Raw genomic sequence first — 27,376 nt, 5'->3', positions numbered from 1 at the left:
GTCTAACCCTGCCATTGGATGCATGGGGAAACTGAGGCTTCCAGCAAGGACCTGAGCCCATAGGGAGGTCTCTGGCTTCAGGATCCAGCGCTCTTTACTTCCCTGCCCTAGTGGGAGGTTCCATCCCTGGACCCCCCACAGCCCCGACAGCTGTAGGCCGTGGTGAACGTCAGGGGCTTTTGGTCTGGGTTTTGTGTTTTTAGAGAAAACTCACATGAGACGCTTTGCTGAGTGCCTTAATGGAGCTCTAACTCAAAGCTAGAAACCGCAGGGAGAGGCCGATTTCTAGCAATCCGGAAAGGCCTGGCTCTAGATGGCCGGGTTTGAGCAGGTCTTTGAATAATAAAAGTCGTAATCATTTATTGAACACCTGCTGTATGCCCTCCCATCTCAGAGATGGGTATAAATAACAGCCCCTGCTCTCATGTGTGGGGGTGGGAGGAGGGGGTCTGGGGGACTGGGTTCTGTGAACCACAGGTAGTACTTAACCCTTTTGTTGTCTTGTAAATCTGTTGCTACTTTTCATTTGCTTCTTTATACTTTTCTGCCCCTTTGAAAGTTTTCCATTATGAGCACATATTTTCTTCATAATCAAAGAATAGCAGTATCTGTCATAATTCAAGTTAATTATTTTGCTTATGTTTGCTGCTGGATGAGGCTTTGAATGATAAAAGTTGTCTCCTCAGCTTCCTGCTACCTTAATCACTGCTAATATGGCTTTCCTTTCATTGGAGGCTAGCAGAAATCTGTCCTCCCCACAGATGTCAGAGAATTGCACCATCCACGGTTACCCTAGCCCTGCATTCAAAGGACCATGGACCCTGCACTCACCCACCCACAGTTCTAGAACCATGAACTTACATCTAATTTTGTAGGAAAAGGAACTCTCAAAGGGAGGGAGACTTGTAAATCATGCTCCCGGGTTCAAATCTTCATTTAAAAGTTTGGGTTTTGTTTTTTTTTTTTTCTTTTCTTTTTCTTTTTTTTAAATTCTAAGATACACTTATGTGATATCCTTAAAATATAAAGAGCTCTGATATATCACTAAGGAAAAAGTCAAATATACCGATAACAAGGAACATGAACATCTTTCCATAAAAGTAGATCTTGAAGTAGCCAGCAGAGACCATTTCAAAAGGTAGTGACCCAAAAAATAGGTCCAAATACAAGAGAGGTACCATTTGGTAACTGTCAGAGTAGCAAACACCATACTTGGTTAAATAATGTTACCTCTGTATAATACTAGATTCGTTAAAAACTCATGTTTTCTTCGGCCGTGTAATGAGAAGGGAAGTGCTCTTGACATTCTTTAAGAAAACACGGTCGCTAATTTTCTTTTTCCTTTGCTGCGTTCTATAAAAAGGAAGTGTATACGAAATGATAAATGCTAATTTAAAGAATCAAGTTGGTGAGACTTTCCAGATCTTTCTGTAAAAACAGAGCATGGATCTGGGTTGAAGGCTGGAGAGGAGTAGATCTGGACAAGGAGGACAAACGGGAGAGGGCTGTGTTGAGCCCACTCTCCTCACGAAGACGTTTTTGTCTCTGTCAGGCGGGGTGCTCGTGTCCACCTAAGAGGCCGCCTGGGGGGTTCAGGGAGAGAGAGGGCAGGCGGGTGGCAGGGAGTACCCAGCCTGTTTCTAGCATCAGGCCCAGTGGCTCCTGCCAGGCATGCCACCCGGGGCCTCCCCCGTCAGGAGCTCCATCTTTCCTGTCCTCATCCTCCAGACAAGTTGGTGCCACATTTGTTGAATAAAACATTTAGTCAGTTTTAGCAAGACAAGGTTTTGCTTTTCCCCATGTTGCCTACTCCTACCTTCCTGGTAATTACTGTCGATGCCCCCGTACCTGCTTAACTTCGGGACTTGCACAAAGGTGTGAGTCATTGGAGAAAGACCGTGTCCTGGGAAGGCACCTCAGTTTGAAGAAAGATGGCATTTCTCCTCTAGATCTGTATTCACGTATATGCATACATGCATTGGGTGTGTGTGTGTGTGTGTGTGTGTGTGTGTGTGTGTGTGTTTCTGTGTGTGTGCATGTATATGAACTTTTTTCTTTCGGTAGGAGGGTGATTTCTATGAATGTTCTGATGTTTGGAGGGATAGGTAGGTGAGAATGAGCCAGAAAACTTCCACTGAAGAGTTGGAGGAGAATTTCATGTCCACGGTGAAACCCCGATCATGACAATGGAACGGTAGAGACGTAGGACGGGATTTAAAAGCACAGAAAGAGGCCCAAGCCTTTGTCAGGATTTTGCCTCTGGATTTCAAATGAGTGGGGCAAAATCGTACTGAGGCCACTGCCTGAGAAGTAAAATCTATATTCTGTACCAAAATAACTTCCTGAAGGATTAAAGAGTTAAATGGAAAACCGGTCTCTGTCAAAACTTGAGGAAAATGTGGGTGCTTGTTTACCTCCCTATGATTTTTCTTTAAAACTTTCCTGCCCCTGCTTCCAGGGAATGATTGTTGGCTGTAAATCCTGAGAAGTTGCATTTCCACAGACCCACCAAACAGAGACAAAACAGTGCAGCTAATGGATAGCCTGGCATAGTCCCCCCAGGTGGCCCTTGCCCAGATAGTAGTGGGGTGAGCGGGGTGGGGGGGCCCTAGACAGAAGCAGGCTGGCCCCTCATCCTCCTGAGTGGGTCTCTCACCTGAGAATGTGGAAAGACCTCATTCGTGGTGTTTGGGGATGCTGGTCACACGTGACAGGATGGTTGGTGAGAGAGTTGCCTGTCGGTAGGCAGAAGCATTTAAAGGTTGGGCTGGCTTGGCTGGCCCATCTCCACTCCAGTCTCTTTAGCTGGGTCTGCTAAGACGCCCAGTGCCTGCCTATAGTGAGCCCTCCTTGCTTTCAGATTACGGAGTTTTCCTGGTGCACAAATATAGGCCATTCTGTCCCATAATCCTCCACAACCCCGACGAGCAGGCAGGACAACGGCGACCCCCAGTTTGTACAGGAAACAAGCTGGAAGGCCACTTGGCTTGCCCACGGCCCTCTGTTGCTGGTACGGGTAATGGCCCTGGAGCCCAGATGCAGGGGTCGACGGGGGGTATCTGTTCATCTTGCCACGGCCAATGGGATTCACACATTACCTCATTTCCTTCAGTCACAGTTGGAAGTTAGGACTTCTGGTTACTCTTTCCTGACTGAGGAAAGGGAAGAAGTGAATTCTGCTGCATTTGTAAGAGAAAAAGCGGCCTCCTTCAGTTTCCTGACCCCAGGGGGCTCACTTTTGTCCCAAAACCCCCGGGGGGGGGGCTCACTCTTGTCCCAGAGAACAGGTCAGACCCCTGGGAGGAGATTGGTGGTTGAGTCTCAGATTCTCGGTGGGGGGGTATGTATGAGGTTGGTGACATGGAAGTGGGAGTAAGGGGGTCCTGCAGGAGGAGTCAGGGGGAGGGGTGTGTGCAGGGTGGCAATGGGGTGGGGGCGTGTGTGTGTGACTTGCCCAATCAGCCTCACCCTCCCTATGTGCGTGCAGGCCCAGGTTCAGACATGCTGACCACATGGCAGGTGGGACACAGATTGCCTGGAAGGAAGCCAGGCTGGGGAGAACGACGTCTGTTCACCCCCGGGAGGCATTTGCTGAGGCAGATGTACTAGGTAAACGCTGGAATAGCAGCATTTAAGAAGAAAAGTGCCTCCACTCCCCGTGCTGCACGGCCCACCTCATCTCTTGTGGCCCCCCGAGACCCTGATGGGCCCAAAAGACCCCTGCCCTCCTCAGGCTCTCCAGGGACATTTCCTAACGGGGCTCCCTGTTCATTCATTAAGCTGTGGGTAGTGATTGACATGTGCTCCATACAGCATGCAGCCTCTTGGAGGGGATGCGAACATTTATAAAGCCTCCTTCCCCCCACTGCCCTGCAGGAACCCCATAAAGCAGCTGAGTGTATAAGGCAGGGTGTCCATACACTGGCAACAGCTGCTGTGCACTGTGCTCTGTGGTGCATGTGCAAAGCGGTAGACGATGTTCTCCCATTTTAGAGATGAGAAAACAGGCTCGAAGAGTTCATCAGTTGCCCAGTGAGAGATACACCTGGGAGGGTGATGTTCGAGGAGGGTCTTCGAAGGATGTGGGCAGATCCACAGACTGGGAGAACGGGGGGCAGGGAGTGGGGAGGGGTTTGGAGCTCCGGGTCTCTCAGGGTGGATCCCACCTCTCACTCTCTCGCTTCCTTGTCTCCACAGAGTGCAGCAGCCGCCCCGAGCCCTGTGCTTGGCAACATTCCCCCCAACGATGGGATGCCAGGAGGTCCCATCCCGCCGGGTTTCTTTCAGGTACGTGCTGGGCCCCCTCGGTCCCCTGCTCCTTTCGCTCCAGGCCAGGCCCAGGTGGGCAGGAGGGAGGGAGAGAGAAGTAAGTAGCAGCTCAGTTTGCCATGGTCTAAATACAGTTGCTTTGTGCTGGTTCCAATCCCTCCCATCCCTTTCTCTACCCGTTCCAAAACCTGAAGAGGGGAGAAAAGAGATGCGAGCAGTTGCCCTTCCCGACCCCCACCCCCACCCCCCGGACCCCTGCACGTGCTGTGTCACTTCTGCTGAAGTGGGTTTTCTTCACACCATCATGGTCGGGGAGGCAGTGGGGAGCTGTCTTTTATAACAAAAGGCTTTTTTTTTTTTTTTTTTTTTTAAATAACAACTAAACTGTTCTTTGTTTCTGTTGTGTTGCTGCTGTCATCGTCATTGTTTACTTTGCCTGTCCAAACTACAAACCTTAGGCGTAATCTAAAAAAAAAAAAACAAAAAACCCACCATCCTGGCAGGTCTCAGAATCCTTTCCCTCTGGTTAACCACTTCATTTTTTCCGAGTGCAATCGCAGTCGGCATCCCGCGAGCATCTGTGCCCGCACTCCACCCATCAGAGGCAGGGGCACATCCCACGTGGGGTTGGGAGTCTGGTCTTTTCCCAAAGACCCCTTGTCAGCCTCTGGGGGCTTCATCTCCTATCAGGGTTGGGGGTGGCTGCCGGGCCCCTCTGTGCCTGCTCCTCCCCCTATCTCCATGGTCCCTTGGCTCAAGGGATAGGGGGTTTTTTGATTTTAAGCAGGCTGAGACCGGGGGTGCCATCTCAGAAAGGAGTTAGCGTGCAGGGCTAGAAGGAGCTTCTCTGAGTGTAATGTTTCATTCATTCAGACCAGTCTGTGGCAGGGTTTGAGAACCTGCCTCTGTTCCCCACCCCTTTGAAAGGCTAACACTTCCAGATAAGACTATGGAAAGAGCTGTCATATAGAAAAGAGTGCTGAGATCTCTCTGTGAAGCCCAAGAATTCAAAACTGGGAGCACTGAGACAAAGTCCACGGAGAATTTTGCTTGGTTTGAGCCAGAATTCCACACCTCTTGCTTCCAGCGGAGAGACGCAGGCTGCGGGAGGCGGGGCTCCCTGTTACTAAGACATCTAAGCCAAAGGGGGACAAACCCCTCTTAGGGATGTTCAGGGGATTTTCTCCCTGGATGGAAGATGGCCTAGGTGACACTTCTCCCTTGTAAGATTTCACATTTGAGTTGATCTTGACTCTCAGGTTTGGACATGCTGCTCACTGTCGAAGGAGTGAATCTGTGAAATTTAGGTGTTCCCCAAAACCAGAAAGAGCAGGTTGCCCACCACCATGATGGCGGTGAGGGGAGTCATAGGGATGGTGGTTGAGGGCTTTGGGTGGCCACACATATATCTGTATACATTTCCCAGCATGTTGCCCGAACTGGAGCCTTATCCTGGGGTGGAAAGGGGTACAGCCTCAGAAATGGGGTGTGTAGGCTCTAGGTTAGACCAGACCAGGCATTGCTTGGGGCTTGGCTTGACGTAAGCAGGAAGAGGGGCTAGACTTGGAAGAGAATGGGACATTCATAACGGACCCAAGAAAGAAAGGAGGCAGACAGGCTTCTGCCCTTTCCCCAGAGGGGAAGCCCAGGGGCTGCTGTCTGAGACGGGCCTCCATGCCTAGGGACAGCCATCTTCCTGGCCACTGCAGGTGGGTGTCCTGTACCTGGTTGGTCTTTCCCCCAGGTGTTACCTGCTAGGGCCTTCTTTCCCAGGCTCACACATCCTCCCACATGAGGCCACGGGTGCACCCTGGACACAGTGCCGTTCTGGCTTTCCTGCCTGGTGGACAGAGCCCCGGGTACCAGTCTCCACCTGCGTGCCTGTTGAGGCTGCTCGCTGGCGTCTGAGTGCCCAGTGCAGGCTGCTGTGGCGGGAAGAGGTGGACAGCAGCCAGCTGCATTTGTTAAAAAGGCCGTTGACTTCTATTTTGGCCTGAGTCTGGGGCTAGGCAAGGTCTGCCTGATAATGTGGGCAGCTCATAACTTCCTGCTTTGGTAGAATTGTCCATGGTTAAGGCCTAATTCCAGACATACTTCTCGGGCCCTCCTCTATGACGTTCAGGGGTGTGTGGTCAGAAAGCCCAGACTGAATCCTGTCCTTATTTGGCCACTTCCAGCCACCATCAAACAGAGGTAACTTTTGGATCCTCTTGAGTGGAGGTCTTCTCTGAACCCCAGTCAGGATGAATGCACCAAGAGTTGGGGCGGGGGTGGAGGGTGGACATGGAGCCAGGGACCTGTGTGCCCCAGACTCTCTACTCCTGGGTGATTTTGGCTTTGTCCCCGCCATACCCTCCTCAGGTGAGGACATTGTTTTCTAGTCAGTCAGGTGAATACAAAGGCAGAGGAGGTGCTTCCTGGCTGTGATGCTGACCCCCTCGGGCCAGGTCGGGTCGGTGCTGAGGGGAAAGGGTATCTCTCCGGAAGGAGGTAGTGACTGCCCATTTCCGGAGTAGGCCAGCTCACGACTAGAATATCTTCCGGAGTAGACCAGCTCACGACTAGAATATCAGCTATCGATTACGGACACTGCCCCTGCCTCTGCTCTCCCACCGCTGCTTTGCTATTCGAAGGGAAATAGAGATGATATCGGGTTTAATCGGCTGCCAACAATTGCACTTCTTCCCCTGCTTGGCTGCAGTCTGGGCGGGCAGCTCTGCGGCTGGGGGGGGGGGGGGGGTCTTTGCACCAGGATAGCTGGCCTGGGTTGGCTGACTCAGCTGCGACCAGATCCTGTCCCCCCGGTGGCCGGCCCAGTTTTCACATCGGGACTCCACCCCCAGTTGGTGCCAAATTTCGAAGCCACTGGGGCCTCCCAGGTGGGTGGGTGGGTAGACAGCAGCTGTCTACCCATCCCCCCCAACTCCAGCCCCACAGAAAGGAACATAGGGGACTTACCTCCTTAGACTGCCAGGCTGCGAGGCTACTCCTGGGGTCGGAATGTTTGGCCATCCACGCCTTAGGTTCCATCCGTTGGCTTTTTCTTACTTAGTGTTGAGGGGTCCCGTGGCATGAGATGTGTCTGATAGCAAGTTGAGGGCTGGTAGAGAGATGGTTCAGCACCTGGTCTGACCATACCTCACAGTATTGGGGAGTATTTGGGGGTTCTTGGGGTTATGGTAGAACTTAGCCAGGACGTTCTACTTCTGTGCGTTCCTTGTAAAAAGACACCTTCATCTTGGCATTCCCAGCATCTGGCGTGCACGAGGGACCCAGGGAGTGTTTGAACTGAGTTTATTTGTGCTCCTCAGTTACCAGGAGTAGAGCCCCGCCAGCCCCAAAGCTCTAGATCCTCATTCAGTCCAGGCTTGGAGGCCTCAGGGGCCGCGTTCTGGAGTGGGGAAGGATACAGAAGATGAGAGCCTGAGGACACCTGTCCTAGTCCCCTGCTTGTCTATACACTTGCTGAGTGACCTTGGGCAAGTTGCTCGCTGTCTCTGGACCCCAGTTTCCTCGCTAGTAGATGAAGCAGGGTGGACCAGATGGTCTCTGAGGGCCTTTCCAACTTGGATTTTCTGCTTGGGATCCAGATGGATTTTATATAATCAAGCAGTGGCATTTTTTTTTTTCCATGCAGCTTAAGTCAGTTGGGCTGTACATCTGGCAGACTCTGCTTAGTTTTGGCCAGGCCTCCTGGTCTGGGTGGGCCCCCTCCCAGCTCCTTGGCCCTAAGGTAGTTCTAAGGGAGGTGCCCTTCAATGAGGATTTCTAGCTCTAGAGCTGGGGAATGGCAGGAGGGCAGGGGTCATGAAGAAGGGAGCACTGAGTACAGGCTGTTTTTGTTCTTGTTTTGTTTTAAATTCCAGTGATTGTTTTCAGTTATGTCGTGTTTTTAGACATGGGACTTACTTTCATTTTGATCACCGTGCTTCTGCAGAGGGGAGGCATGGCTGACTGGGGGAGAGAGACTAGGAGAGTTGACTGACCTGCTCAGTGAGCAGCTACGGGCCATAATCGGGGTCTCGGCCCAGGCTTGCTGGCTCGGGACCCCAGTGTTCTAACTCAGTGGTCAGATGCATGTCTGGTTGTCTAGAGAGAGAATAGAGAACAAGAGAAAAGGAGGGAAATGATGGAGGGAGAAAGAGAAAACTCTAGCCATCTTCTCTCAAAAGCAGGCAGTGTTTCTGCTCCAATGCCAGCCCTGATTGGTTGGCTGCCGGACCACTGTTGGGAGTGATTCTTGAGCCGTGTGTGGGCTCAGCGGATATTGGTGGGCGTTGTCTGCCGTGAACATGCAGATGTAGATGGTAGTATGTGACCTCCAAATTTGCCATCCCTGATCGATGGCAGACTTTGTATAGATGCAGAATGGATTGTATAGATGCAGAATGGAGGCCCAGAGGCAGTTGGGACTGTGGCTTGTGATAGCGATCAGCCCCCTCTGTGAGGGCATGGGGCTTGACTCTGGGCCAGAACTGGTCAGTCCTGGTCTGCCCCCAGGAGCACCCAGCCTAGCAGAGAGGCTTGATGGGTAACCCATGCCCTGGAGCAAGAAATGAAGGGGCCTGCCTGCCAAGGGGCTTCCTGGAGGCCACATTCTGGGGTGGGGTCCCAGTGAGGGGGAGGATAGGTAGTTGCTCCGTAGGAGACGTGGCTAGAGAGTTTGCTGGCAGCTTTTGCTAGACCTTGTGGAGAACTGTGGGCTCCATCCATAGGTAGTGGAAGCCACTGGAGCACCCTGGTCTGGATAACGCCTGGGCCAGGTCCGTGTTCCTGAACAGTTCACTCTGCACTGGCTCTGTCCACTCTTTGGAGGCGGGAACCTGGGGGCAGACTACACCGAAGATGGAGACTGGTGTTGCCAAGATCCAGTTGAAGGATTAAAGAGCGAGTCTTCTCTGGAAGACAGTCTTGGGGGAACCCAAGCTCCCTTTGCCAGAAGCTCATCACGTCTGCTGTGAACATCCCTAGATATTTTCTGTTGTAGTGGGACGCAATAGGGGTTGACATGTCCCATCCCCCCACCTCCCCATTCCAGTGAGTTCTCATTCCGGCCAGCCGAGCCCACCCACCTCTGAGGTCTGCCTCCAGAGAACCCTCCCCACCAGTTATGGAGGAGTGGGGAGAAGAAGCATAGTCCAGAAACCTAAGAAATTATCCAAAAATAAGAAGGAGAGCTAGACGCATGACCTTGGACCTTGCCTATTGAGATTATAGGGAGCACACGCCTCATTTTTTGCAGAAGTAGCCGGGGTTTCTGTGGGAGAGGAGCAGCCTCAGGAAGTCTCTGATGACTGACTTGGAGTGTCTGAAGTTTGGCCACATAGAAGATACTCAGACCAGGGGCGCCTGGCTGCCTCAGTCAGAAGAGTGTGTGATTCTTGATCTCAGGGTTGTGAATTTAAGCCCCACGTTGGGTATAGAGATTACTTAAAGAAAGAAAGAAATCTTAAAAAAAAAAAAAAAGATAGTCAAACCTGCCTCCTCAGCCCTTTGATCTCAGATCCTTCAGAGAAAAGAAGAGGGAGGCCAGTTTGAGTCTTTGGATGTAAGACAGTTCTACCACCTGCCTACTTAAAGTAGTGAGCTCCCTGGCACTCAGTGGTAACCAAGTAGAGACTCTGCCCAGTAGAGAGCCCTGGGGACTGAGTGCCTTGGGGTGGGATGGTGTGTTTCCAGGGAGGATCAAAGCCCAGTAAATAAGGGCTTGGCCGTGGCGGCCGCTCAGGCAGTTCCCAAGAGCTGGGTCGAGTGCTGTCCATTTCCTGCCTTCCTCTCCGGCGGCAAGCAGGCAGCAGCACAGTGAGTTGGCATTCCTCTTGCCAGAAAGCTGCAGCGGCAGGAAAGACCTCTGTGCTGACTAGAGCCAGGGTGGGACGAGGAGAGGCTTGGGAAGAAGCAAACCACCTTGTTTGTGTGGTTTTCAAAGCCTGCAGCAAAGGGAGGACTTGGTGGTGGGGGATGGGGGACATGGGTCCATATCTGATGGATGGTCAGTCTGAGGCCAGGACCTAAACCGCGTGAGGCCCAGGCGACTTGCCGGTCATCCTGTAGCCCATTCGCCAGACACGGTCTCTAAGGCCACAGTGGCCTCCCAATCACGCAGCCTCAGTGAGCACCTCGGAAAAATGAGGCAGCCCCGTACCTGCCCTCGAGGGGCTCACAGTCTGGTGGAGGAGGCAGGGAATGATGACACCAACAGTCCGGTGCCACGGGGGGCAGGCGAAGGAGCATCTGGCCTAACCTGGGGTCCATCTGGGAAACTTCCCTGAGGGGCTAGCCTAGAGGAGTGAGGCCTGAGCAGGAGGCAGTGGCCAGTGAGTGGGGAGAGGGGGCAGTAGGCCTGTATGTGGGTGTGAAAGGGGCAAGCTTTGGATAGCAGGAGGCCTGGAGAGATACTTAAGCTTAAAGACAGGGGAGTCATGGAAGGTTCCTAAGAAAGGAAGTGACCGGCTTCCAGGAAGACCCAGCAGCCTGGAGGGGCTGGACTTGTGGCAGGCTGCCATTGTGTAAGTGTGGATTCCAGGCTGTGGTCCCGGGGGCGGGGAGTGGCCAGGCCCTGGGCAGCAATGGTGCCTCAGTGCAGTGGCCTGTGCCTCCCTGCCCTGAACTCACAGCGTCTTGCTGGATGTGTAGTGGGGAGGAAGCAGAGCTGGGAGGGTGTGCCCAGGGTTCTGACTTGCACTGGACTTCGGGGTACTGAGAGCCTGTCAGGTGCCTCCTACCCTGTCAGACCCTTTACTTTCGAAGGGAGGGGGCCTGGCACGTAGTCCTTTGGCTGCCCCCTTGCCCCTTGAGGCTCCCAGCCCATGCTCTCAGGTCCTAAAGAAGACCTGTCTGACCTCCTGTAGTAGTTGGTGGAACACTCTAGATTAGGAAAGGTATCCCCGTGTGTGATTCCATTTGACCCAGGGAGGTAGGCCTGAGAGCTAATAGCATTTCCACTCAGGATGAAGAAACCGAGGCTCCCATTGGCCGGAGTTGCTCAGGGAAGATGGGTGTGGACCAGGTGGTAGGCACTAGAGCTTCTCGATGAATGCCCCGTGTTGGGGGAGGAGGAGCAAGTCCCCTCCCTTTCTGGGCCCCACGCTCTGGCCCCTGACCCTTGCCCTGGCTCCATCACTGAGGGCAGGATGGGTTCCGACTGATGTGCTGTGCCGGTCTGTGGGAGAGGACAGGATGCCGTGGGGGGTCGGGATCGTCCGAGACTGTGCCAATTCCTTCAGGGGGCAGAACCACCCCTCCTCCTCGCCCCTCACCCTGCTGTCTGCCTCCAGACTGACAGAAGGCAGGGTCACCCCTGCTGAGAAGGATTAGACAGGAGGCGGGGCACCCCAACTGCTGGGCGCTGGGCTGCCCCCACCCCAGCCCCACCTGTTCCAAGCCAACGTAATGCCCCCAGTCCCTCAGCAGCCCCCCCCCCCCCCAGCCGGCCCCGTGAATAAGCCAGCAGCAGCTTTAAGCCCAAAGACCCCTGCCCTTGGTGTTAGATATCCTGGTTTGGGCCTAGCCCTGTTGCCAGACTGCTGGGTGTCCTTGCAGGGCTATCCTTCCCTCTCTGGGCCTTAGGTGCCTTAGAGGACTGTAGAAGCCCCTGGCTGCTGGGAAACCGTGTCGCCTGAGCTGTCCCCACGCCCCGTCATGGACCCACACACAGCTCTCCCCGCCGCCCCACCAACCCCCCAACAATTGCCCGGCCTGTGTGGAAAGGCCAGGGCAGGAGAGAAGGTAGGGGGAGGCTTTTCTTCTTGCCAACACCACCTCCACAAAGGTCAGGCTGTGCTCCCGCCCCGCCCGGCAGCCAGCCTGGTGCCTAGCGTCTGCCCAGCGGCAGAGGACCGCACCGGGGCTCCTAGCAACCGCAGACAAAAGGTTACTCCTGACGTGCCAGGCTGCCGGCCCCCTCGCCCTCCCTTCGGAGAGGAAAACAAAGTTGTGGCCTTGACTGGCGCGTGTGCCTGTGTGCACGCGAGCGGGCGTGTTTGTGTCTGTCTGCACACTCGGGCCACCTCTCCGCCCCGCCAACAAACGTGAACTCTGCGTGTTGCGCCGTAACTCTCACTGATGAAATGGAAAGTTGGACATAAATCAGTGTCTGCCGCCCTGTTAGCTACGCATCAGCAGCCAGTGCCTGGGAGGTTTGCTCGGTAACAAAGCACCGGGCCTCTCCACGGGCCTCGGCTGCCCCCTAACGCGGAGCCGGCCCCGCAGCGGGGAGCCCAGGACCAGGGAGCCCAGCCACTGGTGGCCTCCCCCTCCCCGCTGAGGACCTCCCCCGCCACAGGTCTCTGCTCCCTTTGCGGTGAAAGGAAAGGGAGCACTTTCCAGAAGGACCCTGGGACCTGGGAGGCTCACACTAGTTCTTACTGCTGCTCCTAAAACCCCTGGAGACCCCAGGGTGTCCCCTCTCTCCTCCTGAGCTGTGAGCTGACTTGGGTCTGACTTTCAGGGATCCCATCGTCAAAGATTAGTGTCAGTAGCCCCTTCACCCCTCGGGTTTTAAAAGCTTGGGCTGATTTATCCTTTTCCCCTTTAGTCCTGGTTTTTTTACTTTGGATTTCTCTTAGATTAGATTCCCCCCCTGCGACTGAGAGCTGCTCTGCTGTGTTGTCCTGTCCCCTGTCCCAGCGCCATGACTGGGTCCGTCTCCGCCCTCCCCCTGCCACCCCCGCCATGATCCTTCTGCCTTTCCAGAGGGTGGAGGAGCCCCCTTATGTTTTTGTTTTGTTTCTTCATAGTTGGCGGAGGGGGTAGACCCTTCTGTGTTCCTGCTTCCACCTTCTGTGCAGATCATGCTGAGGGGTTTTTTTTCCCTTTAAAAAAAAAGGTCACATTCCTCAGCCCTTGTAGCAGAAGAGGTTGGAGGAAGAGAATTCCAGTGGAATCCTATAATAACATGCCTTGGCATTATGTGGCTCAGGCTAGACCCCCCTGAATAAGATCACACCACGCTGAAGGAAACTGCCCTTTGGGGAGTCTGGGCTGGGCCAGGGGGCCGGGCCAGGGTCAGAGGGCTTTCCTCACATCTTGCCGAGTGCTAATTGTGAGGGGCTGTTCTGAGAGCTGAGATGGAGCAGCCCATCCACAGGGCGGGTTTCGGGCTCATGTCCTACTTCTGCCTAAGTGAACTCCTCAGCCTGCTCAGCCTGCCTTTCCCCGGAACCTCTCCCTCCCCCAGATGAAGGTCTTAGGATAAATGAAGGCCCTGGGCCAGACGCACTGGTTGCCCAGCAAGCCCCTGTCTCTTGCTAATACCCAAATGGGGGTGGTTACACTTGGTAAGAGTATGGCTGGGGGACCACAGCTTTTATGCAGTGTTCTTTCCAGGCTGGGTGCTGGGCTCCCCCTGGGGCACCCTGACTGGGGGCCACCACATCAGCTCTGCACGCAGTGCAGGGATGAGGCATCGGAGGGCAGCAGCCCTGGGAGAGGCCTCCTATGGACACCTTGGAAGAGGGCAGCGCAAGGTGCGGTGGCTGTGACCAGAAGGAGGACCCCCACCCTCCTCCTTCCCCCCAGTGCCACTTCCTGACCATGTGTTCTGGGGAGGTTACCCGACCTCGCTGGGCACTGGTGTCCTCTGCTGTGCTGAGAGCACTCGTTCATCAAATCCCAGTGCCTCCTTGGCGGGGCTCTGGTAAGGACGGACTCTGTGTAGAAATATGGAGCCGTGCTCAGTGCTGGTTTAGTACTGCCGTGGAAACACGACCCGTGGGCTTTAGGATCCACATTGATGAGCACCTGGGCCCCTGGATGCTCATTCGCCATATTCCTCTCCCTCCCCCCTCCCCCGAAGGCCTTCTATCCTTCCAGGAGGCTCTGAAGTCACGCATCCTGGGCTGACACGTGGGTTGCCTTGAGAAGGTCCGCTAACCCATCTGGGCACCATTGCTTCACCAGAAAGCTGGGGTGAAGGTAGCCCCAGACTCCCAGGCGCCTGTGAGGATGCCAGGAAATGAGGCCCACGAGCCCTGCCTGGTGCCCGGTGTGGCTAAACACTCAGGTGTCTGTCTTGCGGACGCATATAGGTCTGTCACGGGGCTGTTCTTGTTGCAGAGCTAGGGGTCACGGCGGAGCTAGGTCCCGCAGCTCATCCAAGGGCACGGGCCACTGTGGGTGCTCTTCATCCAAGAAAGGGCTATTCCTCGAGGCTCGGCACAGCTTTGGTGGCAGTGACACATGGGAGAGGTTCTGGGTGTTTTCGATGGGTATTAGCCTTTCAGTTAGACCAACGTGTTTGGGACCTGGCAAGCACGGGCCCCTTTAATGTGTTACCTCACTTAATCCTGTCCTATGTGGCTTAACTCCTTGCTCCCCGGTCCACCCAGGGGGAGTTTACAGGGGAGGTAGAGGCAGGGAAGCAGGTTGTATGGCCGGGAGCTTCTGATTCTCTTCCCACCGGGCTCATTAATATGAACTCTTCTTTGCGAGTTCATGTCGACTCTCCCGCCCGGGCATTTGGGTCTTTGCCGGGCATCCTGAGTTGTTACCAGCGGGCCTCACCTGGGTGTCATTTGAGTGTCCGCTCCCCACCTGTGAAGCAGGAACAACTTCTCCCTGCTTCACCAGCTAGGACTTTTGAAATGCAGTCGGAACGAAAGGCAGATCAGAAATCCGCACCAGCCCTCCTTCCCAGGGACTTGCGATCAGCCATCTCTTCCTTCAGTACACATTCAAGTGACAGCTCTCTGCCCAGCCCTGCGGGCCTCCCAGGGTCGGGAGGCCAGACGGAACCTGTGTACAGGGGTTCATAGTCCATGGGGCTGACCCCAGCTCTTCCTATCGATGATGTCCTTGCGTTAAAGACATAGAGTCTGGGCTCTTGGTAAGATACTCGCAGGTCTTTGTGATCTAAGCCCTGCTACCCTCATGCCATTACTGGACCAGCTGTTGATCCCCACGATGGGCCAGGGCCGCTGCTCTCAGACCCAGCCTCTGCACCTCCACCGTGACTGTGTGGCTTCTTCTGTAGACAGCAGCATTCTCCCTTGCCCTTCTAGAAGGCTCTTCAGTCTCAGGTCAGTGTTTTCAAGGAGACTTGGGTGAAGTCTTGCCCTATCCTTGCCCCAAGAAACACATGCCCCGACAGTGAGTCTGATGAAGAGCCTCGTCCTCGGAGTAATCGCAGCATCAGTCCCGAGAAACTTACTCAAGAGCGTGGAGAAGTGCAGTCAATTCTGGGGCCGCGGCTCTACCGTTCTGGGCCTTAACCTGCCTGTCTGTGACATGCAACCCCATTAGAGGGCAGGCATGGGAAGGGCAGTGGCAAGCAGGGGAGACCCGGCTCCTGTCCCCTGGGGCATCAGAGGCTTTTGGGGCAGAAGAAATATGTGTCCACTTCAGGGGCCAGACGACTCCAGAAGAGTTGGCTGAGGCGCGCTCAGCATCAGGCAGGCTGCTGGAGGGCCATGCCTCCAGCCCGAGGTGTGGCAGACCAGGAGGCAGCACCCTGGGATTAGAGTCCTGGGAGAGCCTAGTCAAAGAAGAGGGGGCTCCCAAAGGATTCCTTGAGGTGGGGGAGATCTGAGCCACTTCCTGTGCTGAGGGTCAGTCCCTAGCACTGGACTGAGTACTTGACTCTCAGTATCTCAGTCCTCCAGCTCTCTGGGAGGAGGTGAGTAAGAATGGCAGGGGTGGCAGACGGTGCTCCTGGCCATGAATCTGGGGCACTTCCAACAGCTCCCCCCCCCCCTCCCCGCACACACTCACTTAACTGTCCCTTTTGCTTCTGTTGAGGTTTGCCCGGTTGCATAACCCACAGCCCGGTGACTCTGGGCGGGCTTCCTAAACCCATTTCTTCCCAGAGTCCTGGTTCTTTCCCTTGCCCCATCCTGTTGCTTCTGCTTAGCTGAGGAAGGAAGATGAGCTCTTGGGCCATTCCCCAAGCTGTTCTGTCTTTGGGGAAGAGGAGGCATGAGACCGTCTAGTCATCCAGGGAGCTACAAAGCACAGGGAGGACCGTGGCCGACTTTCCTGTTGCCAGCTCAGCCGTCTTCCGCTCAGTGGACAATAGGGGATGAATTCTGGCATTCTGGACATGGGGCTTCCAAAGCCCTGTGCCTTCCCTTCCGAGTTGGATATGATGAGATCCTTACTTTGTGGATCGTCTTTCGGGGTGCGAAGGGGTAGCAGGGTGAAGGCTGTGTGCATGCATGTGCTGGAGAGCTTAAAGTAGAGCAGGAATTCTCTGGGTGGATGAGGCAGTGCTTTTTAATATGCGCCTCGCTTTCCCTGTGCCGCTGTGATTAACAGCAGAGCTTGAGCGCTGGTGAGAGTGGAATCGAGGCTGGCGAGCAGGAGCAAGACGCATCTTTGCAGCTCTATCCATTCACAGAGCAAAAGGCAATCTTTTGATTTGGAGTGGGGGGTGGAGATTTGGTTCTCTTGGCAAGGTTAGGTGTTCCTAGGGATCAATGTGCTTCTGGATCCTGGGTCTGTCTCTACCCCTCCGGCTTACCCACAGAGTTGGTCTCTATCGTAGTGAGTCTGTGTGAGGGAGAGAGAGGTTTGCTCTCTGGATCCTGGCCAGAAACCCACATGGCTAGGACTGGGTGTTGGAGACCTTCCCCAACATGAAAGAAGGCTAGCTATTCGGGGCCAGAGTGTGGCTTCGTGGGAGAGTTAGCTCCTGAGATAGCCATGAACTCAGTTTTCCTGTGGCTATAAGTCTTGATTCTAACTTGAGAGGCACCATAGAAACATCTTTGGAAAGGAAAGGAACAGATGTGTAATTCCCAAGACCTAGATCTGATTGGCACGCTCATGCAGGAGCTCCTAAGGGTTAAGGACCCTGCTTCTCAGCCTGGAGGGCCCAGCCCCAGGGTCTCCATCTTGTGCCCACGGCCCTCCAGCACTATGGCCACACTGCCCCTACAGCATAGGGGCCAGTCTCTCAGCCCAGAAGCCCCTTCTCTTTCTTCTCTGCCAGAGGATACCTGTTCCTCCTTCCAGGCCCTGCCTCAGTGTGCTAATTCTCTCATTGATGCCCTCCTGCTCCCTCCACCCCATGCCTGTTGGGGTGCTGCCGTGGTAATAGTTAGACCTGGGACTCTGGTACTCCAGTACTGCTTGTTCACGTGTGTCCAGCATTTAGTGCACCCTCAGCCCAGGGTGCTGGGACCCAGTGGCTGGATACACTCCCAGATGGACTGGGTCCCGCGTGTGCTTTTGTCCCATGTCCCCGAAAAGGATGCCTGGTTATATAGACACAGGCACATACAAAGAATCTCTAGCAGGGGAGCCCCAGAAGTTTAGTAGCTAGAGGCATGGTCCTCTCTCTTCTGTCCCCCACCCCGTCCCAACCGTAGCCCTTCAAGGTAGAGGCCCTTCCCAAGATGACCCTAGAGAAATTCACCGCAAAGGAGAGGGTCATACAGTGCGAACCTGCTGAAAAAACTAAGGGCTGGAATCGAGTCCCCAGAATGTTCTGTGCTGGCATTCGTTCCCCAGCACTGTGGTGAGAAGGAGACTGGGAAGGTACTCCGGGGCCAGCCAGCTGGATGTGAATGCTGGCTGTCATGTTACAAGGATGAAAGGTCATTTTGTGCAAGACCAGTGGTCAAGAAAACTGGGGCTCCGTGACTGGCTGCGTGGCATCATGGCAGGAGAACCACAGCTTGAGTTTGCTGCCCCCTGGTCCAGCTCTCATTCTGTTCATCCACAGTGGGAAAAATCGTGGCTCTGATAAATAATACTGTAATGTCATTGGACTTCAGTTTCCTTATTCTCCGTGGGGTTAATTTTTGCTTCATTTGTCTTACTGGGAAGATCTGAGGCTAACAGTCAGAAAGTAGATATGGTACTGTTTTATTTTACCTTGAGGATTTTTTTTTTTTTTTTAGATTTTATTTATTTAACAGAGAGAGATCACAAGTAGGCAGAGAGGAAGGGAAGCAGACTCCCTGCCGAGCAGAAAGCCCGATGCGGGAGTTGATCCCAGGACCCTGAGATCATGACCCGAGCCGTAAGCAGAGGCCTAACCCACTGAGCCCCCCCCGGGCACCCTACCTTGAGGATTTTAAAAGACCCCGGTTTTTAACCTTTTTCCACCTTGAAACCCATTCCCTATCCAAGGGTCAGCGCACTTTCTTGTGAAGGACCAGATAGTAGATCTCTGAGGCTCTGTGGGCCCTCTGGTCTCTGTCACAGCGCTGACATTGACAGACAGCTGTTGTGTGGCAGCAGCTGTGGACCGGGCACAGATGGGCATGTGGCTGTGTTCCGATAAAACTTTATTTGCAAAAACAGGCAGCAGGCTATATTTGGCCATTGAGCCAGTTTGCCAGCTTCTCCTCTAGCTCGGCGTGGTGGCCGTGCTCTTGGGGTCCTTGCCCTGCAGCTGACCCCAGCCTCCGTTCTGAGTCTGCGGCGTGGTGCAGGCCACCAAGCCTGGGCCTGGGACCGGTGAGATGGGGCTCAGTCTTCCTGTCTGTGCGAGGGCTGGGGGAAGAGGTGGGGGCTGGGGGCAGTACGTGCCGGAACTCTGCATTAGGTCTTGGACGCTGCCACTACTTTCATTTGCCACGCTTCCTCCCTTTGTTTTGAAAACCATTGCCTGTTGATTCTGTGTCTCTCTGGGGCAAGTGGGCCTCATGTCTGTTGAGAATGTTTGCTGAGCACCTCCTGTGAATGTCTTGGCACCAGATTCACAAGTAGACAGACCTCTCGCCCTTGCCGTCCGCCCAGCCTCATCCCAGCTCCTTAGAGAGGTGGAGTGAGAAGCGGAGGTCAGTTGGGGCCTTTGCTCAGACAGAAATCAGAGTCTTCTGATGATCTTTGCCCAGAGGGGACCTTGGTGGCCGTATATATTGCTGATGGTACGCAGAGGTGACCCCAAGGGGGAGACGTCGTGTACAGTCCTCCCTCTAACCGGCCATCTCCCCACCATCCCAGGAAGAGGGGCTGCCACCACTTGACTTCTCTCTGGCAAAACCCATCCTCCTGGTCTGGTGCCCCCAGAGGGTTTTGATTCTTGTGGGCTTATGTCCTAGGCAGTCCACTGCCCCTGCTGTGGAGCTCTCGGGGGGCGGGGGGTGCAGTGCGGCGCAGTCATGCCGTCAGGTGTGGCCCAGCTCAGCCCCCTGAGGACCTGTTGGGTGTGTCCTGGACTCATACTAGGTGGACACACAGGTGGCTCAGGCTCCCTTTGCCCTCGAGTGGGTCATCTCACCTCCAGTTCTGGCCTGTACTTCCCACATATACACGCACAGAGAAGCTTCTATGGGGAGGGGATGGACAGAGGCAGGAGAGGAAAGCAACTGTGCGAGCCACTGCCAGCTTGGTTCCCATGGGTCAAAGTAAAGAAAGAACTTTTCCTCTGCTGAGGTGCGTGTCAAAGGGGAAGGGTGGCTAAAGCTCTCCCTCCCTCACCTAGCCAAGTGGTCAAGTTCACGTTCCAGGGACGAGGTGGACTGCACCAACGGACATGGTGGGGGGGGGAATCAGTGGCACTTGGGCACTCCTTGGCCCTGTCTCTCCAGAATGGGCTTATGCCATTTTCTGTCAGCATTTGTGTCCAAGGAGCAAATTGGATTGTCTGCCACATGCCTTTTATCATGTGTATAATTAATGTAATTTTATATTCTCTCAATTAAAGTGACACGCCCAACAGGCAGATGACACAGGCCCCTAGTAATATAAATCGTCTGTCTCCGTGGCCTGTCGATAAAACATGCCCCCAGCCTTGCCACGCTGGTGGCCACTGGCCCCATGAGTGAGAAGGGATGAAGATGTGTAGAGTGTTGGGTCTCTGAGACACCTGAAACTTCCAAACATCCCCAAAGTCCTCCTGTGAAGACAGAAGGCAGATTTTGGCCAGTGGTAAGCATGTAGCATTCTGCGGCTTACAGAGCATTCTCCTGGCTTTCCTGTGAGGAACCTGAACTCCATGTCACCTGAACTCCTCCCCTTTGAAGATGAGCAGCCCACACCCCAGGAAGACAAGGCAGGACGCCAGCCCGAGTGCCCTGGGCTCTGGAGCCCAACATTTGCCCTGGCCACAGCTCATTCTCATGTGTGCTCTTTCCTGGGCTCACTTCTGCACCCAGAAAGCCTGGAGTTAAGCCTCAGCTCTGTTTCCCTGACAATCCATGATTTCCAGTCAGGGAAAGGCAGCCTTGGAGAGTGTGAGGTGGCGCCAGGTGAAGGAGCAGTGAGTTTTAGAAATATTTAGAAATATTGAACTTAGCACTTAGCTTTTCTTATTTTTCTCCTTTAAAAAAAAAATGCACTGTTTTTTTGTTTTAATTTGACTTTTAATTTTAAAGCACTATCCTCTCTTTTCTGTGAGAATCTTTAGTTCAGAGGACCAGCTCGGTCACCCCATTGGTACTATTCTGGATCTCTTAAACTCCAAGGGGTTAGATGTGGGCTGGCTGACTGTGGCTGTGGGGTCCACGTGTTGGCCAAGTCTCTCTGCCCTGTCGGGCCCCTGCCCAGCATGTGCACACGGCGGGGAAGGCCGTGCCCATGCCCTCGAGCAGCCTCCGTGGAGTCTACGGATTAGACACAGTATCTGAAGAGGAGTGCCCCGTGGCGGGGCAGAGTGGGCTGCACAAAGGAGGGTGTGTGGGCTTTCAACAGGCTGAGGGAGGGCGCTCCCAGCAAAGCGGGCCTCACTGCTGCTTTCCCCATAAATGGGCAGTGACGGAACATGAGGCGTGAATGCACGGCCACAGAAGCCTAGGGACCTCCCGTACGCCTAGCGTTGTCCACCACCCCACTGCAATGTCCCTTTTTCCTCCTGAGGGAACTGGACTCACCATGTGCCCCGGAGATGCTGGGAGCGGCTGCCAGCCAGGGCCATGGAACCTGAAGCGTTTGCCATCGTGCCATAAGCTCATCTTCCTCCCGAGGATGGCTTCGGGGGAAGTGCAGGGACTCAAGCCAGCTGCAACCCAGAGGCATGGGTGGCTCATGCTGACACTCTGAAATGCCTTTCTGCGGAGACCATGGCTCTCTTGTGCCGTGGGGCTCTTCTGCTCCCCTCCCCGTCCGTGACAGGAAAGCCTCTCTCACTGAACTCTCAGTGTCGCACCGTTGCAGAACCTCCCAGGCCCCCAGGCCCTGCTTACAGGGCCCACCGAGGCTGTGAGATGGGACACTACCCAGCACCGGAACTGCAGGGAACAAAAGGAGAGGTGCAGGAGTTCTGGATCTCCGGTCAGAGATGTTGGGACCCTGGAGACAGAGTGGCAAGTCCATTAACAGGGTCTGGGGCAGAATGAAAGCCCAGGCAGGAAGTGGGCACGTTTTCTGCTCCCTTCTCCCAGATTTGGTTGTGGGATTTCCCACTTGGGGTCTCTCCCCGGTGCAGGCCTCCCTGGCATCACACCCCCACCCCGCCAAGGGGGGCAGTGCCCTGCAGTGGAAAGATTTCTGACCAGTCGGGGGACGTCAGTTCTCAGCCCAGCTCCCCGTTGGCCTACATTCTGCAGCCACGCTGGGCCTCAGTTTACCTGACAGCTTCTCTTGGACCCCATGGCATTTTAAACCAACACAAGCTCATTTGTCACCATGTCCTCATCCTTCTCCCCAGCTAGCCTGACCAGTCTGATGGACCTCCATCACCCACCCCCAGGATATGGTGCTGGCTGGACCCCCGAGGTCAGCCTCCAGAATATGTATGTGTGTGAGTGACTGGCTGCACCCTCCATCCTTGAGCCTCTAGGATTTGTTCCTCTGCTCTTCATGCTCCATGTGTGACATGGAGACACCCCTTGTGGGCTTGGTGGAGTAGTGGGCCAGCACAGGCCCCCTGGAGCTCTAGAATCAGACTTGGAGCCTGGTTCCACCGCTGAATGGCTTTGCCAGTGGCTTCACCCTTTTGAGGTATGAAGCGGAGTGACTGCTCGCATTTCCAGCCATGAGTCCAGGGTCACGTTCGCTAATGCAGGTGACATGCGGCTTTACTACTATCTCCATTTCTCTGACAAGGGAAGTGCAGTCAGTGGCTGAGTCCACTTTACCTACTACAGTGGGCAGGAGTATGATTGTCATAAAGAGATCCCCCGGCTGGGATTAGGCGATGTGGCTCTGCCACCAGTGCATTCTCTGTGGTCTTGGACAGGTCACACCTCTGTCCTGGGCATCACTTTTTTCCCTGTAAATGCAGGGCACTGGGAGAAGCGACGATCTGTCAGAGCCACCCACTGCAGGCAGGTAGGTATAACTCTCCCCAAGCTGCCAGTGGGAGCCCCAACTTGGTTTGACCCACTACTCATTGCACTTCAGATGTCTGCCGATAACCATGTGCTCTGTGGTGTCCTGGGAGGGTGGGTATGCTGTTCGTGAGACGGAAATCCTTCGACGTCTAAGCAGAGCTGGACTCAGAGGCTCTTTTTGGCCAAGTAGGCTTCCAGATGCACCTAATGTTGGTTCTTCTGAAGTTTTCAGCGAGTGCAAGCCAGGAGGCCCCATGGGGCAGCCGTCCTGTGTGGGAAAGTTCATCAGTACCATCAGCTTTAGGACTCCCTCCTTCTCCCACCTTCTACCTGTACCCGCTCCCCCAGCCTGCCGGATCCTTTTGGAGTTTGGGGAAGAGAAAAGCCCAACAACCCAAAGAAGGTCAGAGCCCTCAAGCAAGGTCGTTTGTGGTCTGCCTCCTCTGTGACCTTTTGACCAAGTGGGTAAGGAGTTGAAAAGACCATAAGGTCTGCCTTCTCAACACCTACCTGTTGGTCTCCTGTGGAGAAGGCAGGGGAGGAAAGAAACTCCTCTTATGGGGGCACTAAACCACAGGGCAGCAAATCCCGTTCCTCCTTGTGGAGCTGGGAACAGGTCTGTCGTCGTCTTAACAGAAGCAGCTGTTTTCGGTGTGGTGCCCTGTTCTCTGCCCCCAAGAACGCATCACGCCTGCGGGGTGCCTCCCTGTGCTATTGCACACTGTCCCAGGGCCAGAGTCTGGACGCAGATCGAGTGGCACATAGCTCCAGGCCGAGCGGAGGTAGCAGAGACCCAGAGGATGGCGCTTTGGCTGGATGCGGGTGACCACCATGAATCGATAGGCTTCTGCCTTCATGGAGGAAACACTTTTTGGCTCACAGAGCTCCTAGCCCCGTGCTAGGGGCTGTGCTGGGAAGTACACGAGCGGAGCCCAGTCACCACGTGGGTAGTGGGGTGGGACAGGAGCCCCCTGCTCTGGGTACACGAGTGTTGAGCTGCGTCCCCGCCTGTCTCGAGATCATGGTGGGGTTTTCTCTCCGGACAACCAGCCAGCCTAGGCCAGCGTTCTCTTGTCCTCAGTGTTCCAAACCTGGGCTCCAAGACATGGGGGAGACTTCTGAGAAGGCTGCTCCCTCCCCAGACTTCACAGCCCACTCGCCACCTCTCCTTCCCAGCCAGAGAAGTTGCCAGACCAGCCAAGAGCCTCTCAGACCAGCCGTGCGCTCCCTGCCCTTACTACTCATTGGCCATCTGTGTTGAGGCGGCTGCTTGGAGGCAAACTTGTGCCATAGCCACTTCTTCAAGGGCCAGTTACCAGAGTCTGGCAGGGAGCTTCTGAGGGAGGTAGAGAGGTGAGGCACGCGTATTGGCCTGGCATCTGAACATCAGGGCGCCCAAGCAGCCATAATCTAGGGGCAGGAGACAGCTTGGAATGGCCTTCCAGACCCAGTTTCGAGAATTGGCCCTAAGCAGGGGCCGCCGCTGGCTGAGGTCCCCTGTGGGTGGCAGACACTCTGGGGCGCTTTCCATACCTTTTCTACAGTTAGCCGTCAGGTCAGCTGCTGCTTGCCTCCCCAGGCTTTCAGGGCCACAGGTGTGGGGGACCTGCCTGGAGACACGCTGCTCTCCCCAAAGGAGCTCCGGATCCTACCAGGGAAGGGCCACAAGAGTTGGAGGGAGGAGGCACTCCCTTCTTGCCAAGAGCTGGGAACCAACAGAAGGCCTTTTGCCCCCTCTTGGCAACTGGACCTCACCCTCGAACCCTCTTCTTCTGTTCTTTTAATTTTTCTTTTTTTGGGGGTTGGCTTTGAATTATCTTATTTTGTTTACATTGCACCCAAGTTTCATGGTACAAAAGACTTGCAGGTGCAAATATGTCCCGCCTTCATTAGCTTCCCCTCCCTTTTTAATTTATGTGATTTCAATTTTCCTTCCCTGTACTGTTAATTAGGGGACCCTCTAATCAGCGCCATTATCACAGTGGTATTCATGTTTAGGAAAGCCGCTAAACAAATGCTTGCAAAATTGCTAAATGGCTAATTAATGTCTGTTAATTAAGAAAATTGCTCATGGTAACAAACCATGCCGTTGCTGGCAGCCGCTAGAAAGACACACACTTGTTGAAATTAGTAGCGTGGCAGGTAGGGGAACATCTGCTCCACAGAGCTCTCCGGAAGTGAGCAGCCCCTCACTTGGCCGAGAAACTCCAGGCCTGTCCTCAGCGGCGCCCCCGCCTTCCCGGACGGCTCCCTGCCGTCTTTCCTTGCACACCTCTTCTCTCTGTCTCTGGGCCCACCGCCCAGTACCAGCCCCTCCACCCCGCCCTGGCTCTGGACTGTGTTTTCTGAGCAGGTGGAAGGCTGGGCAGCCTGGCTTTGAGGGAAAAGGCTGACGAAGAGAATCCTACCTGTATCTCGAAGATTCTCTCTCCCTTTCCTCTTTAATGTAACCTCCCCCATCCCCCGTGCAGGTTTTGGACTTTTCTCAAAAGCGACTTGAGAGAGTAATGATGGTATGATCTAGGATAGAGAAGAGTGAATTAGGATGAGCTCTTCGTCACCAGCCCCCGTGTCCAGCTCTGAACATCCCAAAGGCAGGCAGGAGCTTCCAAGTTGGGCCTTTTGTGCTTTTTGATTGACCTGCAGTAGGAAATACGTTTGACGTGGTGAACCAGTATACACACACACACATATGTATAAATGTGAAAAGAAGTGGGTGAAAAGATTTGCCTTTATAGACACGGAGCTGTTAGTTTCTATTCTGTTTTTTTATTCCGTTCCAGGTTTTTAGGAAACAATGGTTGCAACCCACTAAATTGATTTCACCATCCACTAATGGGTTGCAACCCACAGTCTGACCCATCCTGTGGTTTGAGTGAATTCAACTGCCCATCTTTTCTGGGGGGAGTCAAGGTCAGCATAGCCCAGGGCTTCTGGGGTCAGCTCGGGACCGTGGGTGGCTCACTGCTGGCTAGAGTGGAAAGCCCAGCCCCTCCACCCACCCACCCAGCAGTCAGGGGCCTCCAGCCCCATCCCCTGCCCCTCTGCACATGCCAGCTTGAGTTCTGGGCTACAGGAGTCCAGGCGAGCCTCGGGGCCATCAGGCATCTCATCCTGGTTTTGCCGTCCACCAGTTGTATGGCTGTGGCCAAGTTCCCTCATCCCTCGAGATCCAGTTTCCTCATGGGTAAAAAGAATGAGAAACCCCACTTCATGGGGCCCTTTAAAAGTGAAGGTGAATTAATAAAGTTCACGGCATGGGTTCTCTGTAACCGTCCGTCCTTTTGTTCCCTTGTTTGTTTGATCTCTGGCCCAGCCTGACTCCTCCTGTCTGTTCCCATGCACCCATCAGGCCCCCTCCCCTCAGCAGCACGGCCCAGGAGCCTGCATCCTGTCTGTGTCCCCCTCCAGACCGGAAGCTCCCCCAAACCAGGGCCTTGCTATGCGTCGCCGTGCTCTCTGAGCCCATCACAACCAGCGTATTTAACATGGCAAACTCCTCTCCAGCCATAGACGGTGCCCGGGCCCCCAGCTCCTGCATGCTTTGGCGAAGGAGCTGGGTTTTATTTCCCGTCCCCTTAAACCGCCCCGTGAGTGTGTTCATCGGCTTCTCTCCCTCCCGCTCTCTGCGCCCACCGTTGAGCCTGCGACCCAAGCCGCCGCGCACCTCCCCGCCAGCCAGAGCCCGCACGCCCGCCCGCCGCCTGCCCTTCGTTTTGGTTTAATTTTTGTTCTTTTAAGCTTCTGCGCTTCTCCATGTGCTGTGATCTATAACCTGCCTCTACTGTCTGGCCTCACAGGGTCCTCCGGGGTCACAGCCCTCGCCGCACGCACAGCCTCCACCTCACAATCCCAGCAGCATGATGGGACCCCACAGTCAGGTAAAAAGCACTGTGGCTCGCCTGCCCGCCGGGGGGCGCGGGGCACGAGGAGGACAGAGCCAGCAGAGGAAAAACAAAAATCAAAAATGTGCTCTGGCCATTGCTTTCGAGTCTTTATGGACAAATGAAATTAAAAAGAAAAATTTTTCACCCCCCTCCCCCCCAAAGACAGTCTTCACTCCTTGGACATCACACCCAGCTTGGATCTGAAACCAAAAGAAAAGCAAATATATTTCTGTGACCTTGTCAGCGGCCTTTATGTTTTTGTTTTTTCCTCTCTCACTTTTGGTTTGGTTTTTTGAGTTTGGTTAACCATTTGTTCGTAACCAAAGCTGCATCCCTAGCCTTTCTCTGTGTGCGCTCTCGCTGTTCCTGCCCATCCCCCCGCACAAGTCAGGGAGCCCGCTGGCCCCTTACTGTTCTCATTGTGTCCCCCCACCCCAAATCCTCGCTCCCCTTCCGCACCCCCTGTGTCAATGGTTTCTGTGTGTGTGTGCGCGCACGCGCGTGTGTGTCCAGCTCTGTCCGCACACCCGGAACATTTTGTGTATGAGTCCCCTTCTGAGTCGCAATTTTCCCTTCCTGAGAGCAGAGATCTCTTCCTCGGCCCCGCACCACTGTAACGGCTCCTTGCTCCGCGCCCCCTGCCCAGGCCCAGCCGCGCTCTCCGGCCACCCAGAGTAGATGTCCATGGGCACACGCAGAGTCAGGAGCCGCCCGTGCTGGGCGCCTCTGTTGTTCCCTCCACCCAGGGGAAGTTGTGCCCAGAGGGAAGAGGCCACTGGGAGAAAGAGAGTTGGAAAGATGGCTGGTTGTAACAAAACTGGACTTGGTGGCTTGGAGCGCAGTCGTGTTTGTCCCTGGGCGGGAGTGCAGGCTGTCACTGAACTACTTCCCTGTAATTGCAGCCTTTTATGTCACCGCGCTACGCAGGCGGCCCCAGGCCCCCGATCAGAATGGGAAACCAGGTACTGTACCTTTTCATGTTCTCTCTCCCCTCACCCAGCCACCCTTGGCCCCTGCTGGACTGTGACGCCAGTCCAAACTTGGGGAAAGGATTTGGAG

At 54.6% G+C, this 27,376-nt stretch overlaps 1 protein-coding gene across 1 annotated transcript in view; it reads left to right on the top strand.

Moving 5' to 3' along the window:
* The first annotated feature begins 4,199 nt into the window (after positions 1-4,199).
* The window catches only part of SSBP3 (single stranded DNA binding protein 3), a 46,738-nt gene continuing 23,561 nt past the window's right edge, over positions 4,200-27,376 (top strand). Inside the window, exons 1-3 of the mRNA XM_032844112.1 lie at positions 4,200-4,287; positions 26,231-26,311; positions 27,220-27,279. Coding sequence (XP_032700003.1) covers positions 4,252-4,287; positions 26,231-26,311; positions 27,220-27,279 — 177 coding nt within the window. The 5' untranslated portion in view covers positions 4,200-4,251. The remainder of the gene's footprint in view (positions 4,288-26,230; positions 26,312-27,219; positions 27,280-27,376) is intronic.

The sequence above is a fragment of the Lontra canadensis genome, unplaced genomic scaffold (genome assembly GCF_010015895.1).
Source record: "Lontra canadensis isolate GAN:19392208 unplaced genomic scaffold, GSC_riverotter_1.0 scaffold148, whole genome shotgun sequence".
In the NCBI taxonomy this organism is placed as follows: Eukaryota; Metazoa; Chordata; class Mammalia; order Carnivora; family Mustelidae; genus Lontra; species Lontra canadensis.
The sequence above is the reverse complement of the archived record's forward strand: the minus strand, read 5'-3'. Positions and strand labels throughout refer to the sequence as shown.